This window comes from Condylura cristata, unplaced genomic scaffold, assembly GCF_000260355.1.
Source record: "Condylura cristata isolate star-nosed mole 26May11 unplaced genomic scaffold, ConCri1.0 scaffold00017, whole genome shotgun sequence".
Classification (NCBI taxonomy): Eukaryota; Metazoa; Chordata; class Mammalia; order Eulipotyphla; family Talpidae; genus Condylura; species Condylura cristata.
In genome coordinates this window covers 34,411,449-34,433,874 of record NW_004567118.1, presented here as the reverse complement: position 1 = coordinate 34,433,874, position 22,426 = coordinate 34,411,449, and the positions used below count along the sequence as shown (strand labels likewise).

The 22,426-nt window shown below is 50.5% G+C and overlaps 2 protein-coding genes across 6 annotated transcripts in view; one reads left to right on the top strand and one right to left on the bottom strand.

Annotated features, from left to right (window-relative positions):
* Nucleotides 1-14,286, top strand: part of ABR (active BCR-related) — a 173,049-nt gene extending 158,763 nt beyond the window's left edge. For all 5 annotated transcript variants that reach the window (XM_004684812.2, XM_012726279.1, XM_004684813.2 and 2 more), the window contains 7 exons: nucleotides 5,540-5,599; nucleotides 5,850-5,959; nucleotides 6,613-6,752; nucleotides 7,852-7,986; nucleotides 8,744-8,849; nucleotides 11,133-11,280; nucleotides 11,842-14,286. In XM_004684812.2, coding sequence (XP_004684869.2) covers nucleotides 5,540-5,599; nucleotides 5,850-5,959; nucleotides 6,613-6,752; nucleotides 7,852-7,986; nucleotides 8,744-8,849; nucleotides 11,133-11,280; nucleotides 11,842-11,931 — 789 coding nt within the window. In that variant the 3' untranslated portion in view covers nucleotides 11,932-14,286. The remainder of the gene's footprint in view (nucleotides 1-5,539; nucleotides 5,600-5,849; nucleotides 5,960-6,612; nucleotides 6,753-7,851; nucleotides 7,987-8,743; nucleotides 8,850-11,132; nucleotides 11,281-11,841) is intronic.
* Nucleotides 13,477-21,208, bottom strand: TIMM22 (translocase of inner mitochondrial membrane 22 homolog (yeast)). Its single transcript, XM_004684811.2, has 4 exons — nucleotides 20,898-21,208; nucleotides 18,899-19,095; nucleotides 18,099-18,171; nucleotides 13,477-16,693 (listed from the first exon to the last, which is right to left on the bottom strand). The coding sequence occupies exons 1-4, from the start codon at nucleotides 21,157-21,159 to the stop codon at nucleotides 16,617-16,619; spliced, it is 609 nt and encodes a 202-aa protein (XP_004684868.2). The 5' UTR covers nucleotides 21,160-21,208; the 3' UTR covers nucleotides 13,477-16,616.
* Between the last annotated feature and the right edge of the window lie 1,218 nt (nucleotides 21,209-22,426).

The window sequence follows — 22,426 nt, the reverse complement described above, 5'->3', positions numbered from 1 at the left end:
AAGCCCAGAGTGAGTAGCTGCTCTGGGGGGAGGGCAGGGGAGCGCCAGCCCAGGACCGCCACCGTGGCGACGGGCCTGGGAGCCAGGAGGAGTACTCACTGTCAGACAAGACACCTGGCTCAGGGCCTGGTCTCCACCACCCAGCACTCGGCCTCTGGCAGGCCTCCCTGTCAGCACAGCTCGAGGGCACCTTCTGTTCAGCACCCTGTTCACCTCTTCGGGTGACAGGTTCAGTTCATTGGATTGACTGGCCTTGTTTGTAAGGACCATTTAGTATTTAAAACAACTAAAGCAGGGACTCCCTAATGGCGCAAGGGTTAAAATCTCATTGCTATGAAGTTACTGTCACCCATTGTGGCATGAGTTCAATCCCTGGCCAGGGAGCTGACCCACATGGCGCGGCAGCAGACCTCTCCTGTCTCTCCTGCTGCTCCCCTCGGCAGTGTACTTCAGTCAGTCTGCCTGTTCTGCTCCCCACTCTGTCTCTGAGTCCTCTCACCTCCCGCACCTCTGGCCTGTACCCTAGTGCTTGTATGCATAAATAAATGAAAATAAATCTTTAAAAACAAAACAACTCTGGACTTCCAGGAAAGTATGCCCCACCATCCAAGACAGGCCTCAGATGTTAAGGGCAGAGTAGTGCTGGGGCACGAGAAGGACCTGCCAACCTCCAGCCCCAGTGGGCCAGAAGTCCGGGGACTCAGGCCAGCAGCTGGCCCTGTGTGCTGTGGGAACGACAGAGTGAAAGCCTAAGGGACGGCTTATAGCCCAGGGCTGTGCAAAGTAGAGGCCAGGTAGCCTACAGCCCTCATGGGTGGTGCCACCCGGTGAGCTCCGCTGTGCTGCATCCCAAAGTAACACAAAAAAGGGCCTGCGCTTCCCGCATCCCTGGGACCACACCTGCGGGCAAAACAGGATTTTATTTCTGGTGATTCTCTCCTAGATACTAGTCCCAGTGGTCAGCCCATCCTCCTCAGCAGAGATCTAAACAGCTTGAACTGACAAGTTAAATGCAGAAGATAAAAAAGCTTTTCAAGAGTGTGTGTGCAGAAGTGCTGAGCCATTTCAGTGCCTGGTGTAGCCACACATCAGGGCTTTACCAGGGATGCTCTATGGTCTTTTCCTCTTCCTCCTGTACTCTACCTTGAGGGAAGCTCAGTGCGTGTGTATCACCTGTGTGGTAAAGGGAAGGGCACTCTGGGGTCTCCTTCAGGGGCCCTTTGAGCCTCATCTGTCCCCTTCAGGTGATCCCACAGTCCCCAGGTACCTACTCCCCAGGGTGGGGGGACAGCACCTCTCTTCTGAAGGGCCTGGAGGGTGAGTGGTCAGGTACTCCTGTCCACTGCTGTCCTGGGCCAGCTCCTCCACCCCAGCACTAATCTAATCAGGAAATAGCAGAGTCCACTTTTCCCAGGGGTTATAAATAGCCAGAGATTTAGGCAGTATCATTTCTCTAGAAAATGTGCCATGTCCCTTCCTGCTCTGCACCCTCCCTTCTCTGTATTTAAATGATGTCCCGAAATAGACTTGGTTTCTGGAGGCTGCTGGCCTCCTAGGAGACAGAGCTTCATTGTTGGGGTGCTGAGGGATTGGGCAGGCTTCCCCAAGTGGGGGCCAGGGTTGCACCTGCAGAGGGAATCTGAAGTATGGCAGTGGTAGGACTCAAAGTAAAACATGATTGTGCCAGCCCAGCCCTGGCATGGGCAGCCAGTACGTGTCAAACGACAGCAAATGGTCCCAGAGGGACAGGGTCTTTGTGCAACAGGAAGACAGAGGAAACTGGAGATTCCCAGGGCCTGGAGCTATCCAGGAAGACTTTCTGGAAGATAGAGCTAGAACTGTGTATTAGCAATAGTTGCTTTCCCTGTCTCATGCTTCCAGGAAGATGTAGGGTTACTCTTTGCTATTTGGCAGGGGGGAGGAGTTGAGCTGCCTCTCTGAGGAGTGTGGTCACGACACACGGCCACAGCTGCTGCTTGTGGTCGAGGTGCAGACTCCAAATGAGGCACTTCATAAGAACCTTGCAGGTTTAGCAGAGCAGGTGACTGTATGTGGACTCTCGCTTCCTAGAGGTGTGGCCCTGGGAAAGCTGTTCATTCTAAGTCTCAGTGGCCTCGTCTGTAAAGTGAGAACAGTTGGGAAAGCTTAAACATTTAGAGAAGCTGGTTATGATGATTAGTTGAAATGCTGTATGTAAAGGGTTTGTCATTGTGCTAGGCTTATAGGAGATGCTCAGAATACATCAGTTGCTGTTACTGTTTTCCGTAACAACCCTCTGAATAAGTGTGGACACCCGCGTGAGGAAATTGAGGTTCAGGGGACTTTCAAATTCATAGCTGAGGGGAAGGGCCAACATTTGGATCCCAGATCAGTCTCTCAATTCTGGCACTTTCCCAACTCAGGCACCACCCCAGGATCTGAGAGGGACCACTGACTTAGTCCATGGCAGAGGCTAGGTCATGGGGGGGGCGAGACAGGGGAGGGGTGCTAGTTAAGTCCCACCAAGGGCCAGGACCATGGCACTGTCATTAGGCTTCCGCTGCTGCCTGGAGAGATCTGCATGAAAGAAAGGGTGTCACTGCGGAACCTCAGGGCAGGGTAGTGTCTGCCTCCCCTTAACAAAGACCAGCTGAGAACTCCCTATTCTAGGTGGCCACTGCTGGAGGACAGGAGTGGGGACAGATCTAGACCCTAGGTCCAAGACCCAGCCTTCTGGATGCCACCCAGGCCCATACTCCAGCCCAGGAAGGGTTTGGTATAAAAAAGGAAATTAGGGCTCTCCCCGGTGGTGCAACACTGTGAAGTGATCTGTAGCCACTGAAGCACAAGTGCGACCCCTGGCCAGGGAGCTGACCCACATGGCTCAGCAGGCCTCTCCTGTCTCGCCACTGCTCCCCTCAGCAGTGTATTTCTGTCAGTGCACATGGTCTGTGCCCCACTGTGTCTCTGGTGAACCTCTTACCCCCTGCATCTCTGGCCCGTACCCCAGATTTTATGTGCATAAATAAATCTTCTTAAAAATTTAAAAAAGGAACTTAGAGGAGAGAGGAGTTTCAGGAGCTTCTTTTGAGACCTTTGGCCCCAAGCCTTGTAGAATAGAGAGGCACCCCGGCTGGTGAGCTGTTCACCCTTCCCTCCTGTGTTTGAGGGAGCACTGGAGGGGTGGGATGTAGAGTGCTTGATTCTCTCCATGCCACTGTCCCTCTCGTGTTCTCAGTTTCATCCCTCCTTTGGGCAGGAAATGACTGCTCAAGACTGAGCCTGAGCCAAAACTGGCCCAGTAGGCAGGACCCAGGCCTCCTCAGAGGGGGACGTGGCAATAAAAGGTGTGGGGGTGACTTAGCTTCAGTGAGGGAAGCCTGCCCTGGGCGGACCCAGTCGCTTCCCTCTGCAGCCATCCTCTGTTAGCAGCAGTATTCAAACTGCGGTGCACCTGCCCCTAGACGTGCAAAGCCCTTCTAGGGTTCACGGGCAGGAGGGTTTAAGGGAATCAATATGTAGGTCGGCAACTGCCGTAGAAGCTATTGTCAAAAAAGCAGTCTGCCTGCCAACGGCTTTCACCACTCTCCCCTGCAGAGACAGGTCTGAGGCTCCCTGGGGAGCCTGGCCGGGGAGACTGGTCAGGGTACCTGGGGGACTGGCAGAGAAGGCCCTGTGATGTGGTGTGGGCATAGGTGTTGAGAACATGAAAGACTCTAATGGCCATGTTACAAATCCTTTCACTAGTCAGGTGAAAATGCTTTTGCTTTTCACACAACTGGTGGAACTTGTCAGTGGAGGGATCATTTAAAACAAATACTTAATAGTAGTTATATATTTAACTTAAGGCAAATAAGGAGGAAAGGGGTTAAAGAATTATATAACATTGCCATCATAAAACTATTTTCATCTCCATTTACTTACTCATATGAAAGCTATTTCATCCTTTCCAACGTTAAAAGCAAAACAACAAAAGAACAGAACTGATACTGAACCTTGCTTCACCTAGCAAAAAATAATATTCAGGTCTCAGTGCTTTCACCATGATGCCTGAGTTTGATCCCCGGCCAGGGAGGTGACCCACATATGGCGCAGCAGACCTCTCCTGTCTCAACTCAGCAGTGTGTTTCAGTCAATCTGCCTGTTCTGCTCCCCGCTCTGTGTCTGGTGAATCCTCTCACCCCTGCACCTCTGGCTTACACCCCAGTTCTTCTATGCGTAAATAAGTAAATCTTTTAAAAAAATAATAATAGTTTGCACTTGAACTAAAGTGGAAAAAATGTCCCACCTGTCTTGTTAAGAGAGGCAGTTGTACCAAGTGGTACTTAGCTATTAAATACTGCAAAGTGTTGGTTAATTTTTTGGTTGTGCACTGCTAGTTGTATTAAAGACTAGCCCACAATATGCTCTGAATCTTTGGAAACTGTGGTCTTGGGCAATTTTTTGTTTTAGCTCATACAGATGTTTTTGTTGAAGTGAAATACAATGGGGGTGATGAATGTACAGTAGAAAAGTACAAGCTAGAACAAAATTCTTCAAGAGAAATAGAATAAAACCATAGATTGAAGGAGAAAAGGAAACAATGCAGAGTTTCCACAGGAAAAGAAGAGCCTGTTTGTGTTTTTAAATGGTTGATGATGGTGGGTATCAAATCACTATGGTATTTGAACTCCACCGAACACATTGAAAAGAATGATGTCACAGTTTTATTTTAAGATGTAAATATTTACATTATGCTGGAAATTATACTCCTTGAAAGTATTTGCACTTGGCCTAGGAAATATTCAGATGTTGACTTAAAAATGTGCCAGGGAGTACAGAGTTTCTCAAAATTATGTTGTGGATACACAAGGAAAACCAGTTTGAAGACCACCAATTAAGGAAACCAAAGCCTGTCTGCTCCCTTTGAGGGGCCAGAGTCTCCCCTATCACCCCTTCTCCCTGGGACTCCAGCCCAAGCTTAGGGGCCCCTCTACAGAGGATTGCTTACATGGGGGCTAGCCACTCACCCCAAGTTATCTCATATTTCATCAAGTTATCTCACATTTCTTCACAACAATGCAGCAAGGCAGGTTCTGTCACTGACTGCAGTGAACAGATGAGACAAATGAGGCTTGACCCTCACACTTCCCAAGGTCATACAACTGAAAGTGGCAGAGCCAGAATTCACCCCCAGGACCGGAGTCCTGAGGCAGGGTCCTTCTGTGCTGCCCTGCCTCCCTCAGCACTGCCACACACAGACTACACAGCCCCCCAAACCCCCACACCCCCCACTCTAGTTCATTGTTTCTTGTTTGTGAACCTCAATTCTAGATCTGTGAAATGGGGCCATAATGCCCATTTTACAGGGCAGTGGTCTGAAATGAGCGCAGAAGTGCCCAGCAGTGTACCCTGCTAACTGGCTGGAAGCAGAGGGGCTGGAGCCACCCTCTAAGGTTAATTCCAAAGAAGTGTCAGGCCCACTGCTGCCTTCTGGCCACTGAGCAGTTGCAGGCTAGTAGAGCTCTGGCTTGGTCTCTGAGCTGTCATCTCTCACTCGTGTTCCTTTTTTTCTTTGCAGTTGGATCCACAAACTGTAGAAACCAAGAACTGGCACACCGATGTGATTGAGATGAATGGGGTAAGTCCAGAGAGATGGGGTGTGTCTGGCTGGTTTCCTCAGAGTGCTGTCCTTCCCTGGCCCTTTACCCAGGCCCCCCTCTTCCTCCTGGGAAGGTTGGACCTTCTCAGTCCCACCCTACAGGTTTTTCAGGGAGCCCTGGGGCTAGTGGGAGCCCTTGTTTATAATCCTCAGGAGTGGGCCCTGTGTTTTGGGGGCATTCCTCAGGCTCTTCAACCCAGGGAATTTATGCTTATCTCATCCCAACCAGATCAAAGTGGAATTCTCCATGAAATTCACCAGCCGAGATATGAGCCTGAAGAGGACCCCGTCCAAAAAGCAGACTGGCGTCTTTGGTGTGAAGATCAGTGTGGTGACGAAGTAGGTGTTGCCGCCCGTGATCTGGTGCCAGGCTGTATGCCAGGTCCCTGCCAGCCTCCGGCTTCCAGCCCTCCCTCCCGCTTCCTGCCGGTGCTTGGCCCCTAATCATTATCACCTGCCGTCCAGTAGTCACACACAGTTGGGAGTGGCCTGGCAGGCTACGTCCTCTGGCTCATACTGTGCATTAGGGGCCAGCTTTTAAACACTGGGCATTAGACATGAAAATCCCAGCCATTCCACTGCTCTTAATAAATAGAAATATGTGACAGCTGTCAGCCCACATTTTAGCTTGGCATAGCCTGCTGTGCTCCCAGGAGCAGCCCCCCTCAGAAGGTTCCCCGTAGCTTGTACTCCCTCAGCAGGTTGTCTTTAGTCCCCTGTGGACATTTGAACTGAGACCTCTTTTGTAGGGGTCTCCAGAATCTTTGGGCTTATCTCCCCAAATTCCTCCCACCTCTGTCCCTTCATGTCCCTCAACAAATAGGCCTCAGGCAAATAGGCCTACGGATAACATGGCCTCTTTGTCAGTCCTTTCCTTGTCTCTGTCCTGACCCCAGATGTTGGAAGTCTCCCAGACAAAGTTGTTTGGGGGAGGAAGCTAGGTCTTTGGAAGGCCTCCCTTCACCTTGCCCCCTATATTCCCCTCCCCCCAGACGGGAGCGCTCCAAGGTACCCTACATCGTGCGACAGTGTGTGGAAGAGGTGGAGAAGAGGGGCATTGAGGAAGTCGGCATCTACCGGATATCAGGGGTGGCCACGGACATCCAGGCGCTGAAGGCTGTCTTTGATGCCAGTGAGTCTGGGAGGCCCAGCCTGGTGGGGGCTCAGAAGGCTCACAGGGCTGGTAGGAGACCAGTGTCACTGGGCGGCCTTCTCCACAGGCCTTTGCCAAGAGGATCGTTGGCCCGAGGCCTCCAGCCCTCCAACCTATGCCCATAGGGTGGACTATTTCTGAACTCCTGTGGCAAGGGCTCTCCCCACATTTCCTCCCATGACCCTCTCCCCTCCGATTTCTGATTCCTTGCTGCGAGTCAGGGAAGTGAAGCTCAGAGAGGCAGGTCACTAGCCCGGGATTACCTGTAGGTTTTGAGCCCCATTTAAACTCAGACCCTTTGACTCCCGAGCCATATACTCCTGCCTTTCTTGCTTGCGCCTGAATGGGGCATTACAGATACAAAAAAGCTAAAGGCGCTGAGCCCGAGCTTGCTGGCTCTGGCCCCCTTCTGCCATCTCCAGAGCCCTTTGGCAAGGCTTTCCTGCTTCCAGCTTTGTCCACTGTTGGTAGTGGGGCCCAACTTTTCTAGTTCTTTGTTCTGCCATCTTGCTGACCCAGGCTATGAGTAGTGGCAACATACCAACAGTCAGGAATTGAAACTGGCCAGGCCACACTGATTCCATAGATGCTGAGAGGGGGCCTGGTGGATGCCCCTGGACGGCTGCCAAACATGGTCAGGGAGCCTGAGGCAGAAGACAAGCTGGTTGGGAACATGCCGGCACACGGCGCCTCTCTGCCACCTGAAAGCTGAGGCTTTGTCAGAACGTGGTTTTAGGTGTAAAAAAAGTGTGTAGTGCCTTCCAGAGAAGGGCTTAGCAGTGGGGCAATGCCAGTTGGAAGGAGGGTGTATGATATGTGTGAATGTGGCTCCAGAAACTGGGCAATGAGCTCTCCTCTGCCCCCCCACCTGAGTTGAGTTACAGACCCAACCTGAGTTACAGACCGACCACCTGTGAGCATCATCTGCATCCTGACTTTCTAGGGGAGACCAGAACCAGAGAGAGTGGGCAGGGACACCAATGTGGCTGTCTCGGGACGCACAGGGCTGCCTGCCCAGCTGCATGAGCGGGTGTGAAGTCCAGGCTGGTGTGACCCTGACCTCTCACCTCCTCCACAGATAACAAAGACATCCTGCTGGTGCTGAGCGACATGGACATCAACGCCATCGCTGGTACCCTCAAACTCTATTTCCGTGAGCTGCCCGAGCCCCTCCTCACAGATCGACTCTACCCAGCCTTCATGGAAGGCATTGGTGAGGCTCTGGGGATCTGAGGGGTGGACTGAGCCAGGCCTTCTGACCAGCAAAGTGCAAGAGAAGATATCTGTGACTTCCCTTGCTTGTTGATCTGTCCAGTGCACCAGGGGTCACGTGACTGAGTGGCCCAGAAAGCAAGGTGTGGCCTGGTCCATACACGGGACCCTCTCTTCCCTCACGGCCGCCTGTCCCTACAGACTTCCCTCTGTATTTCCTTTGGGACAACTCTGGGACCTGGACTTCCTTGCTTGGTGTCCAAGGAAACCTTCCCTAAGAGCCCAGGAGAAACTCAGTTACAGTTGAAGTCCATGTGTAGATGTCCAGTTCGAGCTGTCCAGAAGGACATTCTCATCTCTCCCCAGTGGCATAGGTGGGGAGGGAGCTGAGAGCCCTGGCCCTTCAGGACTCCTGCCTCTACCTACCTGGGCCAAATCCAGCCCTGGGCACAGCCCTCCTGCCTTTACTTCTGGGCAGATCAAGGCCTCGGCCACGTGGGAAATGCGCCCACAGAATGTTGCTCACTGCCCTGCTTCAGCATCAGATGAGACAAGGGACAAAATGTGCCCCCAGCTGCTTCCTAACAAGTTACCAGTCGTGGGCGGGGCCTCCTGTAGGAACCAGCTGTTCTTCCCTGCAGGATCTGCCTCCGACTCCTGGCAGTGTCCCACAACCCCATGACACAGGGAGGGGTTGCTGGCTTGGGCCTCCCTGCCCTGGGAGCTGAGCCCCACCCTGGCTCCTTCTCTCCCTGCAGCCCTGTCAGACCCTGCTGCCAAGGAAAACTGCATGATGCACCTGCTCCGCTCCCTGCCCGACCCCAACCTCATCACCTTCCTCTTCTTGCTGGAACACTTGAAAAGGTAATGGGCAGGGGCCCAGCTCAGGGAGAGAGAGAGTTGGGGGGTAGGAGGCCGCCAGAGATGTCCCCATTCCTGCTGCCTCCTCATAGGTGCTGGCGTCTCCTGGGCCACCCCATAGCAGGTTGAGGTGCTACTTCCAAACTCTTACACTCAGATTCTTCTGTTTTAAGGAATATTGGGTCCTAATAGTAACATCAAATATAGGCCATAGAATGCTGAGAAAGGCGGGGCTAGAGCCCAGGACTAGGAACCGCACCCCCCCCCGCCCCCAATGGATTTACAGCCACTGGGTCATTCGGTCAGCGTAGCACTTCTCAGTGGACTGGAGTGGGCAGCAGTGGGTGCCCCATACTCACTCGTGTGCCCTGCAGGTAGTGAGCCACACGCACTGGGCCATGAATCATTCATAGTCAGAAAGTCTGAGACCACAAGTCTCCCTTACACACACCGGGAGCAGGTCTCCCAACTCACAAGGACTTGCTTGGGTTAGGACAGCTCTGCCATAAGAATCCACATCTCTTGGGCCCTCCCTGGTGGCACAGCGGGTTAAAGCACAGCACTGTGAAGCTGGCCACGCAGCTGAGGTGCAAGTTCGATCCCCACCCTGGAGGTGACCCACATGGTGCGGCAGCCCTCTCCTTAACCGCCTGCTGCTCCCCTCAGCAGTGTACTTCATCAGTCTGTCTGTTCTGCTCCCCGCTCTGACTCTGGTGAATCCTCTCACCACCTCTGGCTTGTACCCCAGTTCTGTATGTATAAATTTAAAAAAAAAAATCCCCATCTCCCAAACCCTAAATTAGGGTCCTTCCTACCTTCCCCCCAACCCCTTCTTTGTCATCTACACCAACGGGCTGCTAAAGCTGACACCTGCAGCAGTGTCCCAGCTGAAACTAGCCCTGAAGGTGCCCTCGCTTTTGGGGCCCAGTGGCCATTCAGGACCAGGAGAGGAGGTGTGTTGTGGGTAGTTCCTCTGAGTCTGGCTCCCGCCTTCAGTCTTGGGCTCCCAGCTGCTGCTTAGCCAGGCCCAGCTTGGGAGGCCAGCAGAGACCTGGGAACGTCTGCGCTGTCTTGTTTTTCCCATTATGAAACATTTTCCCTCTGGTTTGGCTAGGGCCAGAGCTCCAACCAGTTCCCAAATAGTTTGGCAAGCCCTGTGGGGAGGACAGAGTGGGAAGGGAAAACTCATTAGGTTTTCCAGCCTGGGAACTGGGCACAGTCTGTTCCCACATCTGGAGCCGGAGAGCCCCCTGTGCCGTGGGTGTGTGTGTGAGTGCGGCGCGTGTGTGTGTGGAGGGGCTGGGCCGGCACACCGTTGCCTCCTGGCCTGGGAGTGCTCGCCAGTTCCCAAACAGTCGGCAGGCACATCATGGCTCCTGCCTGGAGGTGGGAATGACGATGTAGCAGGAGATGGGTAGTAGAGAGGCTCTGCTCAGGAAAGGTGGGGTCGGCCTCAGAGGTATTTCCTAGGACAAGGGGGGCCCAGGGCCTCTTTTTTGTGGTAGGTGGTACTGGGCCTGCCTAGACACCAGCCGCCGAAGGCAGCCCCTCCTGTCACTCAGGGCATCTGGCCTATTTAAGATCCAACGGCAGGCAATTCTGGGGTCCTGTGAGACAGACCTTTCTAGAAAGGTTTAGGAGGGCAGTCCCTGGGCTCCTTCTGAGCTTAGGGTTGTTCTGCCACCACACAGGCAGCAGGGCCTAAGGTCCAGTTAGCAACTCTGCTCCTTTCGCGCGCGTGCGCGCGCGCGCACACGCACACGCACACGCACACACACACACACACACACACACACCATTGATGATTCCCCCAAGTCACTCCCCACAGCTTGACCCAGGTTAGGCAGAGTGGTGAAGAGTAGCCTGGTGGAGATCCCAGCTCCACCACTTGGTGGTATAGTCTAGGGGTGAGTCACTTACCTTCTCTCTGTGCTGGTTTCTTCATGTATTCTGTAGTGATGATGACAGGGTTGTGATGAGTAGGAATTGTTATAGGGAAAGCTCCTGGGTTTGTACTGTCATTGTCACCAAAAAGGGGAGTCAGACGAGGCCTTCTGGCTCTTGCAGTTTACAATCAGTCAGGGGTGGCCAGAGAGCTGGGAATCTGTCTTAGAGGAATTTACTGGGACAGACCTGGGGACTTGGTCCCTTGGTTTGGTACCTCCCTACCAGGCAGTCTCTCTTAATGGAAGATGGAAACCATCTCCACTCCAAGCATCATTCCAGGAGTTCTTAAGGACAAGGACAAGGAAATGATGTCTCCCCTCTCTTCTCCTTCCCCTTCAGGGTTGCTGAGAAGGAACCCATCAACAAAATGTCCCTTCACAACCTGGCTACTGTGTTTGGGCCCACGTTACTGAGACCCTCAGAAGTGGAGAGCAAGGCACACCTCACGTCGGCTGCAGACATCTGGTCCCATGATGTCATGGCACAGGTACCACCAGCATTTCCAGACCCATGGCTGGAGGGGTGAGATAAGCTTCCTTAGGGGTGGAGAGAGAATAGCTCAGAGTCCCTCACCCCTCCCCTCCTGAGCAGCTAAGGTGACAGTCTGGGGTGTCAGGGCTCTGGACCAATCTCCCAGACCAAAACAAAAAGCATGAGCTTCGACCAGAGCCCAAAGAATGCCTGTCCCAGGTACTGTCTGCAATCCCAGGAGCATCTCAGTCTCAAAACAAGCCTGGGTGTATAGTAAAAATGGGGGGTGAGGGGTTCATATGGAAGGCCCTGATTGCTTCTGGGGTCAGGAAGTGTCCCCTCCAAAGCCCAGCGTAGGGCTCCTGTGAGGCAGGGCTGCCAGACCAATGTCAACTTCTTGATCAGGCTGGAAGATTAGGGCAGGGGGTGGGGAAGTGGCCCCGGGAGCCCCATCCTCTGCGCAGCGCCCTCTACAGCTGCAAGTGGGCAGTCACCCCAGCCCGGGGGCCATTTCTCAGTATACCAATAGAAGGCCTCGAGGGCAGGGACCCAGCCTCACTCTGTTCTGTCTCCCCAGGTCCAGGTCCTGCTCTACTACCTGCAGCACCCCCCCATTTCCTTCGCAGAACTGAAGCGGAACACACTGTACTTCTCCACCGACGTGTAGCCTAAGGTTGGAGCAGCTGTGGGGGGTGGCCCGAGCCAGCCTCTCCGGCCAGGGACTCAACATGAACTTGAGAGACTACAATAGAAAACTCCCAAACCCAGCACTCCAGACTCCAAGGGACACAGGTTTCCAAGAACTGGAATATGTGCATCTTCCGTGCCACCTTGTACAAAGCCAGCTGACCCAGCCCCCAGCCTCACCGCCACACCCCGGGCTCCTGCCCTCTCTACCTTTAGTTGTGTCTAATGCTCCGTGCTGTTCTGGAGTCGTTTCATGTCTGTTTGTCATGCAGAAAAGGTAGTGACCGACCTGGTGTGGGCACACAGACAGCCTACTTTGTTCTTTCATTTCTTCCAACTCTTTCTTTCCTCCCAAGTCTAGTCCAAGGGCTTTTATTTTGCGTGCTATAACTGCTACCAGCTTATCCTCTTTTGGCCCTGCTCCCAGGCTGCTGTCCTGACAGCCTCCCCTTGGTTTTCGTCCACCCGCCCCTACCTCCAGCTGCCGTGCGCATGTGCAGCCTTGGTTTTGCTCCATCACCTTGAAGGTTCTGAGGTGGTGGCCCCGGGCGGCAGTGTGGCAGTGATGGTAGACGCACACTTGCCGCCCCCAGCCCTCTCCTTGCCGCCACCTGTTGGAAGCACACCTGCTTTACCTTGCTGCCTGTGCAAATGTTGGAAAAGGAGACAGACTTACACTAATCCTCCGTTTAGGACAGAGCTGGAGAGTGGGTTTCTGGAATTTTCCATCTGAGATTCTCCATTTCTAGAATTTATCTGTTCTATCTATCTCCTGCCTGCCAGTGAGGCATCTGTGACGGTTTCTTCTACTGCTTTTGAGTTCCTTTTCCCCTTGGTGTTCTCTTTCCTTTGAGTGTAAAGACTCACAAGTGACTTATCAGGATAGCCAGAGGGTCAGGAAAGAATCGGGGGAGTCAGGGCACTGAGGAAATAAGACATGTCAGACATTCAGAGGAGTGCCAGGTAGCATGGACGTCCTGGGGGAGGCAACCTTAGCAGCGAGGAGTGGCAGTGGTATTTGTGGTGGTGCCAGGCTTCCAGGAGGGCAGCTCCTCTATGGCCGAAGCAGGTGTCCAGGAACAGGCAGGCTCCTTCCCGGCTGGCCTCTCCTGGGACCTCATTTATCTTTGCCTTAGATTTTACACACATTCTCCACAGCCAAGCACTGCCACGGGGCAGCCCCCACTGCCACGTGTGCTCCAGGGCCTGGGAAAGTTGATATGGTCCTTCAGTACCAGCCTCCGTAGTGCCACCTCCTCACCTGACTTCTAGATGCAACGTTTTGGGTGAACTGTAGGAAACCCCAAAGATGGGGATGGATGAGGAGTCGCTGACACTCCCAGCCCGAGGAGTGTGAGTTGTAGTACACAGTTCCCTGGCAGAGAGTAAGTTCTAGGCTCTCAGGACTGGGGAGAACAGTTCCGGTGGCCTGTACTCAGGACAAGGTTTAAAGAAGGGTTTGCTGGCCCTAAAGCTGTAGCTCTTGCTCAGTGAGAAGCAGGGCCCTTTCTGATTTTGTTTACACCTGTTGCCTACTCTTGGGCAGAACGGTACACATCGGAGGAAAGAAAGGCCTAAGAGGAAGGAAATACTGAGTAAGCTGCCCACAGCAGCTTAGCAAGACGCTCTATTCCCTGGGACAGGTGGAGGACGAAGAATGCCCGAGTTTAAAGATCCCAGCGTCTAACCATCCCTGGAGTCTCAGCTCAAGAGTTGGTGTGTGACATGGAATGTTCTTGCTTCCAAAGCCTTTGATGGGAATGACTGGGAGGCCCAGCTGGAGCTAGTGATAGCCCCAAATGGGTGCCTCCAACCTCCCCCAAGCAGAGGATGCTTGCTTCTTGTCATCAGAGAGCAACTGCCACCCCTCAGGCAATATGAGACCAGAAGGAAGGCTGGAAGGGCTGAGAAATGCAAAAGGATCATAATATTTATAAATTCCCCTCTCAGAGTGAAGAGGACCAGGTGGCAGACCTGGACTAAGCTGCACCTAGGAAACAGCCCATAGGTTCTCCTGAGACAGGGACTGTGCAGCCCAGAACCCCTAGCCACTCTGCCCAGCAAGGCATCTGGTGCCAGCAGGAGCCCAGCAGACAGGCTACAAGAATCCCAGTACACCTGGCCCTGCAGGGCAATGGCAATGGGTTGCCAGTTTTTGCTGATTCAGGCAAGATGGGGTCCTTCATTAATATTTGACTCTAATAAGTTGGTGAGGATATATTTTTTTGTCTATGTTCTGTTTCAATTTATGTAGATTATTATAAATTGATGTAAACCACGTGAGAGGAAGATGTTAATAAAAAAATGCAAAGCCCCAACATTTGCACACAACTCAGCCCTGTGGTGTGGATGTTTGTGTTCTCAGTAGTCCAAGGAAGACAACCATTCTAAATATTTAACTCTTCTAGCTGCATCCAGATGTGTTTCAGGAATTTATTTACCTAGTGAGATCCCCTTGACTTTGCGGGGAGGGGAGCCCCAAGCCCTCTCCTCTCTCTTCACAAGCTCCCAGGTCAGTCACCAGCCAAGTTGCTTCTGGCCTTGCATCTACATTTGCTTTCATGAATTGCAAATGCCCCACCAGGGCCCTGTCCATTAATTTGCCTTGGTGAGATGGCAGAAGTTTTCCATTTGAGTGGAGGTTTATTTTATGTAAATTTTTCTCTCCATTTTCCTTAGAGTAGCACATCTTTTGGGCAGCCTTTTGGCCTAATCTGCTGGTTGATCCCCCTAGAGGCCCTAGTCTCCCTTTAGGAGAGCCAGTGGGGTTAATGTAGACTCCCCCAGCCTAAGCCTAAGCTGTTGGACACCATGTTTATTCTGGAGATCAAGAACAGATGTCTCTGAAAATTGGTGTTTGGTTTATGAGCTCATACTAACTCCTTCGCCATCCAAAACAGGAAACTATTCATCTCCCTTCAATTGAATAGTCAATGTGGACAAAGCTTGGCTTATTGAACGAATGGCTACTGACAGCCCCAGGCTCATCTTTTGCAAGGCAGTCGTGAGGCGGTGTTTCTTGTGCTCCATCATTCAGCCATTCAGCATTTTCAGCCCCAGGTACTGGGCTGGCCATTAGAAGAGGCCGGGCATCCTGGCCTGCTCCTTAACAGCTGTCAGGTAGGACTGTCTGCTCTTGCTATCAAAGTGCTTATGGGTGACTTATTTAGGGGCAGTACAGGAAAACTTCTAAATTTGTTCTCAGACCTCTGAGGATATTCAAGCTCAGCAGCAGTGGAGCCTCTGGCCTGTGAACCTGGGCCGGCATTATATGGAATTCACCATCAAGGACAAGAGCCCGGCGTGCTAGCCCACATTCATTACAAAGGAAACAACAGGCATGGCCCAAGGAAGGTGTTACCAGCTGGAATTGACATTATCATTCACAATCACTCTACTGATTCTCTGGTTTCTGATTAAGGGTGAATGAGCTAGAAGATCACAGACATGGGGAGAGAAAGCAAAAAGAAAGGGCAAAGGGTTACTGTACAGCGGAAAAAAGAAGACACAATACCATGGGCTGAAGGGCCCCCACCACGCCTACCTGCTGAATCCAAAGAATGTGAGCCAGAGTTCACCAACTTCATCTTACTGCCAAAGCACTATGGTAAAGACGCCTATAGCAAGTCCCTACTACAAAAGGCTGGGGTTTTTGTTTTGGGGTTTTTTTTTGCCTATAGTGTACAATTAGGCTGAACAACTGATGTCAGAAAAAGGTGGCCAGGTCAAGTCAAAGCACTAATATGTTAAAGAAAAAATCTGATCCCAGAGAACAAGGGTGGTGGTTCTCTGATGAACACACAACAATGTCTCATCTTAGTAGCTGTGTGATTTAATCCTCAGGGTGACCACAGCAGGAAACCACTATGTGCTTCCAGGATGCAGGCATGCCTATCAGCAGGCTCACAGGGCAGGTTTCAGATGATCCCTTACACATGCTTCCTAAAACATGACGAGGCTGAGCTTCTTTGAGGTCCTGGCCAATGTAACGATCACAGTCACAATCCCCACCTTCTCAACAGCTTTCTCATACTTTTTCTTTGAATGTTCAATATTTGGGCCACCATTCTGGGGAATTAGAGAATTTAAAGATAAAAATAAAACAACCTTTTAAACTACAAATATATATATCTAAATCTATCTATCTATCTATCTCCTCTATCTGTATGTATACATATACACACATACACACAGATCAAGAATAGCAGAACATCAAACAAAATGACATAAGTGGTTGGATGGCATAAATTTACTTTGCCCTGCCCTTATACGTGACTACATGAGTTCTAAGGTAGAACAGTTTAGTAAAGTCACTTCTGTTCCCACAGCACCAACCAACCAACCTACTGGCCAGTTGTGATCAGGAACAAACCTTGGTGGAGCTTAATTCCTACAAATAAAATACCATCTCCTGATCTCCCTGAAGGAGAGAATCCAGCATGGCACATGCCCCGCACAGCCTGGCTCGAGTCCAGGGGGAGCAGAGAGAGTGGCGGCTCAGATGTTAGAGGCAGAAAACGGCCAGGCAGCTCCCTCAAGACGCCAACTTCTTGAGGGATACAAGCGTCTTCAGTCTCCGAGGCAGGGCCCTAGAGCATTGCACAAACTAGCCTCCTCCAGACGCTGATGCAGAGCTGGCAGAGTCCTTCCCAAAGGTAATTACTTTCACCGTAGGTAATAATCGATTGCAGCAGAGAAAGCAGCAAATCCTCCACAACCAATGGCCCCAGCCTTTAAGCCAGCTGTAAAGAAAACAAACGCCGTTACCTGTGGTGGCAGATGCTGGGTCAGATGGCATTCTGGTAAAGTTTGTATACACATAGATGCAAAGAAACCAGCACAAGCAATCTAAGTCATTTAGCTGATCTGTGTGACTTCAGTGAAGCTCAGTGCATGATCTAGTCCAGTATACTCAGTGTGCTCATCTAACTGTACATTCATTTCACTTTTCTCATCCCAAAGGATTACTATTTCCAGTCTCAGGAAAATAGCTCCTCACAGGCAGAAAAACTGGTTAAGAGAACCAGCTCTTGGAATCAAGTGAAAGCATATGGCCTGTTACCCTGATTTGTTTATGGAACAAATTCCTGGGAAGGTGATCAAAGCAGTCTGAGAGGAAACTGTGCTTCTCAAAGAGGCCCTGACAAAGCTGAGTGATGGGAAGACCAAAGGAGGAGTTACTCTATAAATCACAATTGGCTGTTTGAGGAGCAATAGCAGGTTTAAATGACTGCAAATCATCCTGCCTCTCAGAAAATGAGAAAGCAGGCTTTTATGTTTGAGTAAGTCAGCACATGGTGGATGGAGAGTGACCCCACAATGGACACTGTTAGGAGTCACTGACTTAATGGGCATGACAACAGGGAGAAGTGTCAGGGAACTGGCTGGTTGGTTTTTTTTACAGCTGATAATCAACATTTCTAGAAGGCCTATATTTTATCAGGTCACTGTCTTAAGAATCCGCAACTGGAAAAAAAAAAACCACAACTGAAAAAAAAAACTACCATGACAATATACAAAATTAAAATTGATAACTGCAGAGTATTAAGCTTCTTAAAATGCATGGAACTGACAATTTGCGGAGCCTGCTATGAGGACAAGTGGGCTTTCCACCCAGTTATGGGACCTACTTATGCGTTGGTACTCTTCTGCATATCACCATGCCCCAGGAATTAGGGTAAGGAAGTTCTTCCCACATTTTCAATATGGTGGGGGTTCTTTTTTCTAAGGTGGATCTAAATATATCTGAGGTTCTCACCTGGAGATGATTTTGTCCCCCCAAGGGACATTTAACAATGTGTAAGTTTTAGCTGTCACAACTAAGGACTGCTGTTGGTGTTTAGTGTTTGGGAGGCCAAGGATGCTGCTAAACATCCCACAATGCACAGCACAGTCCCTTTTCCCCTCCAACAAAGATTTATCTGGTCCAAAATAGCAACAGTGCGAAAGATGAGAAATCCTGATCTAGATATTATAAGTTTCCAAAACTGAGTTAACACAAGCAAATATGAATTACTTGTCAGAAGAGAATATCAAATGTTTATATATGCCTTGAGCTATCCCTGGCACACTCTTATGTCTGAAAATGTCAACTTCAGCACGTTGTCCAAGACCACAGGGAATACCATTCCAGTGTTGTTTACTAACCTCTGAAACCAATGGCTCCTCCAGTGATGCAGCCACTAATGACACTGTTCTTCCAGTCTGATTTTCCCCGGTACTGTGGGTGAAGAAGTGCAATTCAGAGCCAATAAACAAGCCAGACAATGGTTGGGGGGGGGGGGGAGAAGGTTTCTAGCTGGCTAATTTAGTCCCTTCCCAGAAGAAACCTAATCTAATCTTTTTCTCTTTTGAGAGTATATTGCCTAAAATTGGAATATGTTCACAAATGCCTCTTGCAGTGTTACCAGAGCAATGTAACCAAGTGCAGCATTTGAGAAGTAGTTAAAAATCTCTTCTCTGGTGTTTAAAATAACTGACCAGGGGCCTCCCTAGTGGAGCAAAGGGTTAAGTCTCAGCACTACAAAACTATTGGCAGCCACTACAGCATGAGTTCAATCCCCAGTCAGGGAGCTGACCCACATGGAGCAGCAGACCTCTCCTATCTTGCCCACTGCTCCCTTCCGTGGTGTATTTCTGTAGATCTGCCTGTTCTGTTCCCTACTCTGTCTCTGGTGAATCCTCTCACCCGCCATGCACCCCAGCTCTTTTATACATAAATAAATAAATCTTTTTTTTAAATCATGAATCAATTTCTAGCCTCAAAAAGAGAGGTTTAAAAAAAAATGCAAGCCCAAATCATAAACACAAGAGTAGTCATTGAAAACTACTTAATGGAAATTCAATCTAGCAAGTATTGGGTGTTGTTAATAACATTAAGAACATTTCTCTTTAGAAGTCATAAGATGGCAGCAGGAAAGGCCTTCTCAGAAAGCAGAGACACTTACAGATTCTACTAAACACTCGGTGCAAGAAAACATGGCACCCACAATGGCAAAATTTTTGGCATAGGACATTCCTCTCTGCCCCATGTCTTTCAGAACTTCCTTTGCTGTTGGTGTACGGTAAGGATCCTTAGGGTCAAAGCCCACATTGGTATCAATGCCAGCAGTGAACACTCCAAATGCACCTCCCAAGACAAATCCTAAAAACAAGCACAAAAATGACGATTTCTTTACCTGCTTTCTCGATTACTTGCATGGGGCCATAGTCGTATAGCACCTTTTGGGTGGACCATGGTAGAGGGCACCCCCCAGATCCCCACTCCCCGCCCAACCACCGGCCATTCCAACTTCCTACTTGCCTGTGTAGGGGAATCAAGGGTGTATCTTGTTTACAGGTTTTTCTCTGTCTCATCTTGCTTGGATTTCTCCCTTTCACTTTTACAGTGTTTAAGATTCAGTCTTAACTTGTATTCTCACCATACATTCCCCAATGAAACCACTCACCCTGTTTCACTCCCTTGATGATGGCAACATTCATAGGTCATTTAGTATCATTGCCAATTACTTTGCTGCTTCATAGTCACAACCTCATTTATTCTTCACAATAACCCTGTGGAGTACATACTATTATCCTGTCCTTTCTGTAGCTGAAGAAACGGAGCCACTTTCAGATTAAGTAACTTCCCCAAGATCACAAGTGGTAAGTAAGCCCCTGTGTCCACACGTGACCTTCCTGAACCTACTATATACATCTCCATAGTAACCACTCAAGGCCGGTATATGTTGAATGAAGTCATGGGCACCACTAACCAGGTTTTCTTGCTTATTACTCCTTTTCAGTCACCCCAGCTCCAAATCCAGGGGCATTCTGAGTGCTTCTTTGCTTCCCGCAACAGCCCTCACTAGGTCCACAAATATTACTCTAGCCAAAGGTCTTTATCACTTCTACCCTGAAATACTGCAAAGACTCGTTCATCATTTCAGCAAATACATAAATGATAATGAGAAGCACAATGATGATGACCCAACCCACATCTCATGGAACTTCAGTCTAGCAAATTTTCTACAAGGCCTTCCTATCCACAGCCTTTTCTTTCCTGCATTACAGTCCATCCTGATTCAGCATATGCATTACTACTGGTTACTTCTGACAAAACATCAGTTACTGCACTATAAAGCCTAAAGGCAAAAGGCCCATACCTCCCCATGCTCTCTTCTCCCTTCCCCTCACCCCCATTCTCTCAATCCTTCAAGACACAGCTCAGTGTCGCCTCTCTCCTTGTGGTCTTTCCCAAACAAAGCAACTCTTCTTTCTAATACTTCACATGTGCACACTGACTGCATTTCTTTAAATGTCTTTCCTTTTCAATAAGATTGAAACTCATAGCATGCCAATGCGATCAAACTCTTTATCTTGCACATAGGAAGAACAATGCACTATCTCATATCTTCAAAAGGTTAAAGAAAAAGGAAAATACCCAAATCCAGACTCCTTCCTTATCCTTGCTCACTGGAGTCTAATTACAATAACCATAATGGTCTGTTTATCAAAACTCAAGCTAGTTCCTGACTAGAGCCCTTTGACTTGTTCTCCCTGTCTGCAGGACCTTGCACATTATGTGTCTACACATAATGTATCTTTGTTAGCTCTGTGAGAAAAAAGGGGTCCTGTCTCTAACCCTGTCTACCTCACCTGGCAGGGGTTGCTCTGTAACGATGTGTTGAAAGAATCATTTAAAAGGGAATAACCGAATGAATGAAGTCAACCATCACAATAACCGCTAGGTCCCGAATCACAGTACTGACTTTATGCCCCAGCTTCCGGAGGCGAAAGCCAGCCTAGGAACCAGAGCGCAAGGTCGCACTCACTCCGGCGGCGGAGGTGGAGTCAAGGTCGAGGCTCACAGCCGTCTCTTCTCCCAGGCGCGCGGTCTTTCCAGCACACGACTCCACTAGTCTTCGGGTCCTCGGGCGCCCCAGGGTTCCCCTCGCCTTGCCTTACCTCCCACGCAAGCCAGCGCTGCCTTGAAGGCGCAGCTCTCCATTGCCCTCTCGATCATCTTCTGCTCCTCACTCTTGGCTGGGCTCGGGATCCCACCCAGGATCCCAGGCTCCAGGAGCCGGGGCTGACGCTTGTCACCCACCAAGTGTTGCAAAAGAAGACTATACTGCAGCGGGGCTTCCGCCGAACCTGCCGCGTCCGGCGCGGAGGCCCCGGCACCGGGGGCAGTGGCTGCCATGATAGCAACTGCCCAAGAAACCATCGCGCCCTTCTCCCCACAGCAGATTCCACACGCTTCACGCCGGGCCTCGGGCGCCTAGCCACGCGCCGCAGCGGCAGATTCGCCACGGCCAGAGAGTCCGCGGGAGTGGCCGCAGCACAGTTTGTTCGAGCACACTGGTGAAAGAACTATCCTGTGCCCCCAAAGCCTCCTGTGAGTACGAAATCGGCTTGTGCCTTCTTCCCCGTGGCGTTGATAAGTAAGATTCAGATTTACCTGCTAGCATCCGTATCTTCGGGGCTGCAGCGCAGTACCTGCCGGGAGTTGTAGTTCTGACAGTGAGGCCCAGAACATTTCCCAGGAGGCCTTGCGCGAGCCGTCACTTGTCCTCACTGCCGCGCGTGACAGCGGTGAGGAACCGCCGCGCATTCATGAGGCTGCAGCACGCTGGGGAGCCGGGAGGGGGCGCACGCGCCTCGCCCCCGCCCTGCCAGCCTCACAATTCCTGCCGGGGATTTGGACACGTCAAGGTGCTGTGTAAGGAAACATGAAAGATTGGTGTAACTGTGTGGAATAAATGTTACGTTCAGTAATTAAAATCTTGAGGAGGGAGGAGAAGCCAACAAATGAGTGAACAGTAAGTGAAGCTAGCCAAGCAGAAAATCAAGGAACACGATAGGAAGTAACCTGACTGGCTACTCCAGCCATGGTTGGTTGCCAGTGAGATTAGTAGCATGGAAATAGCATTGCCATAAAAGTCAAATTTATATGAGGTCGAACCGATTGAAGTGTTTACTAGTTTGCAAACTCAGAACCCTAAGGTAAACTGTGAGCTAGTGCTGAATATGAACCCCCCAATTTTTTTGCAGTAATTTTTATGACACTAAAATAGATCTCAAACAATTATACTGATTCAGACTAGAAATTCATGTGGACATTTCAGCTAATGGAAACAAGGTGGTGAGGGTAGCAGGTTAACACAGGCACAGCTACTTCTTGGTACCCAGAGCTCTACCTGCAGTGGTAATAGGAAGCATGTGATTCATTCTGCTTCTCCCACCAGGTTCCTGAATGAGCTAGTCCTGCTGCCTTCCATGACTTTTTAAAAAATATTTATTTATTTGTGCATACAGAACTGGGGTACAGGCCAGACGTGCAAGGGTGGTGAGAGGATTCACCAGAGACAGAGTGGGGAGCAGAACAGGCAGATCAACAAAGTAAACTGCTGAGGGGAGCAACAGGCAGATCAGGAGAGGTCTGATGAGCCATGAGGGTCACCTCCCTGGTCCGGGATCAAATGCATGCTGCA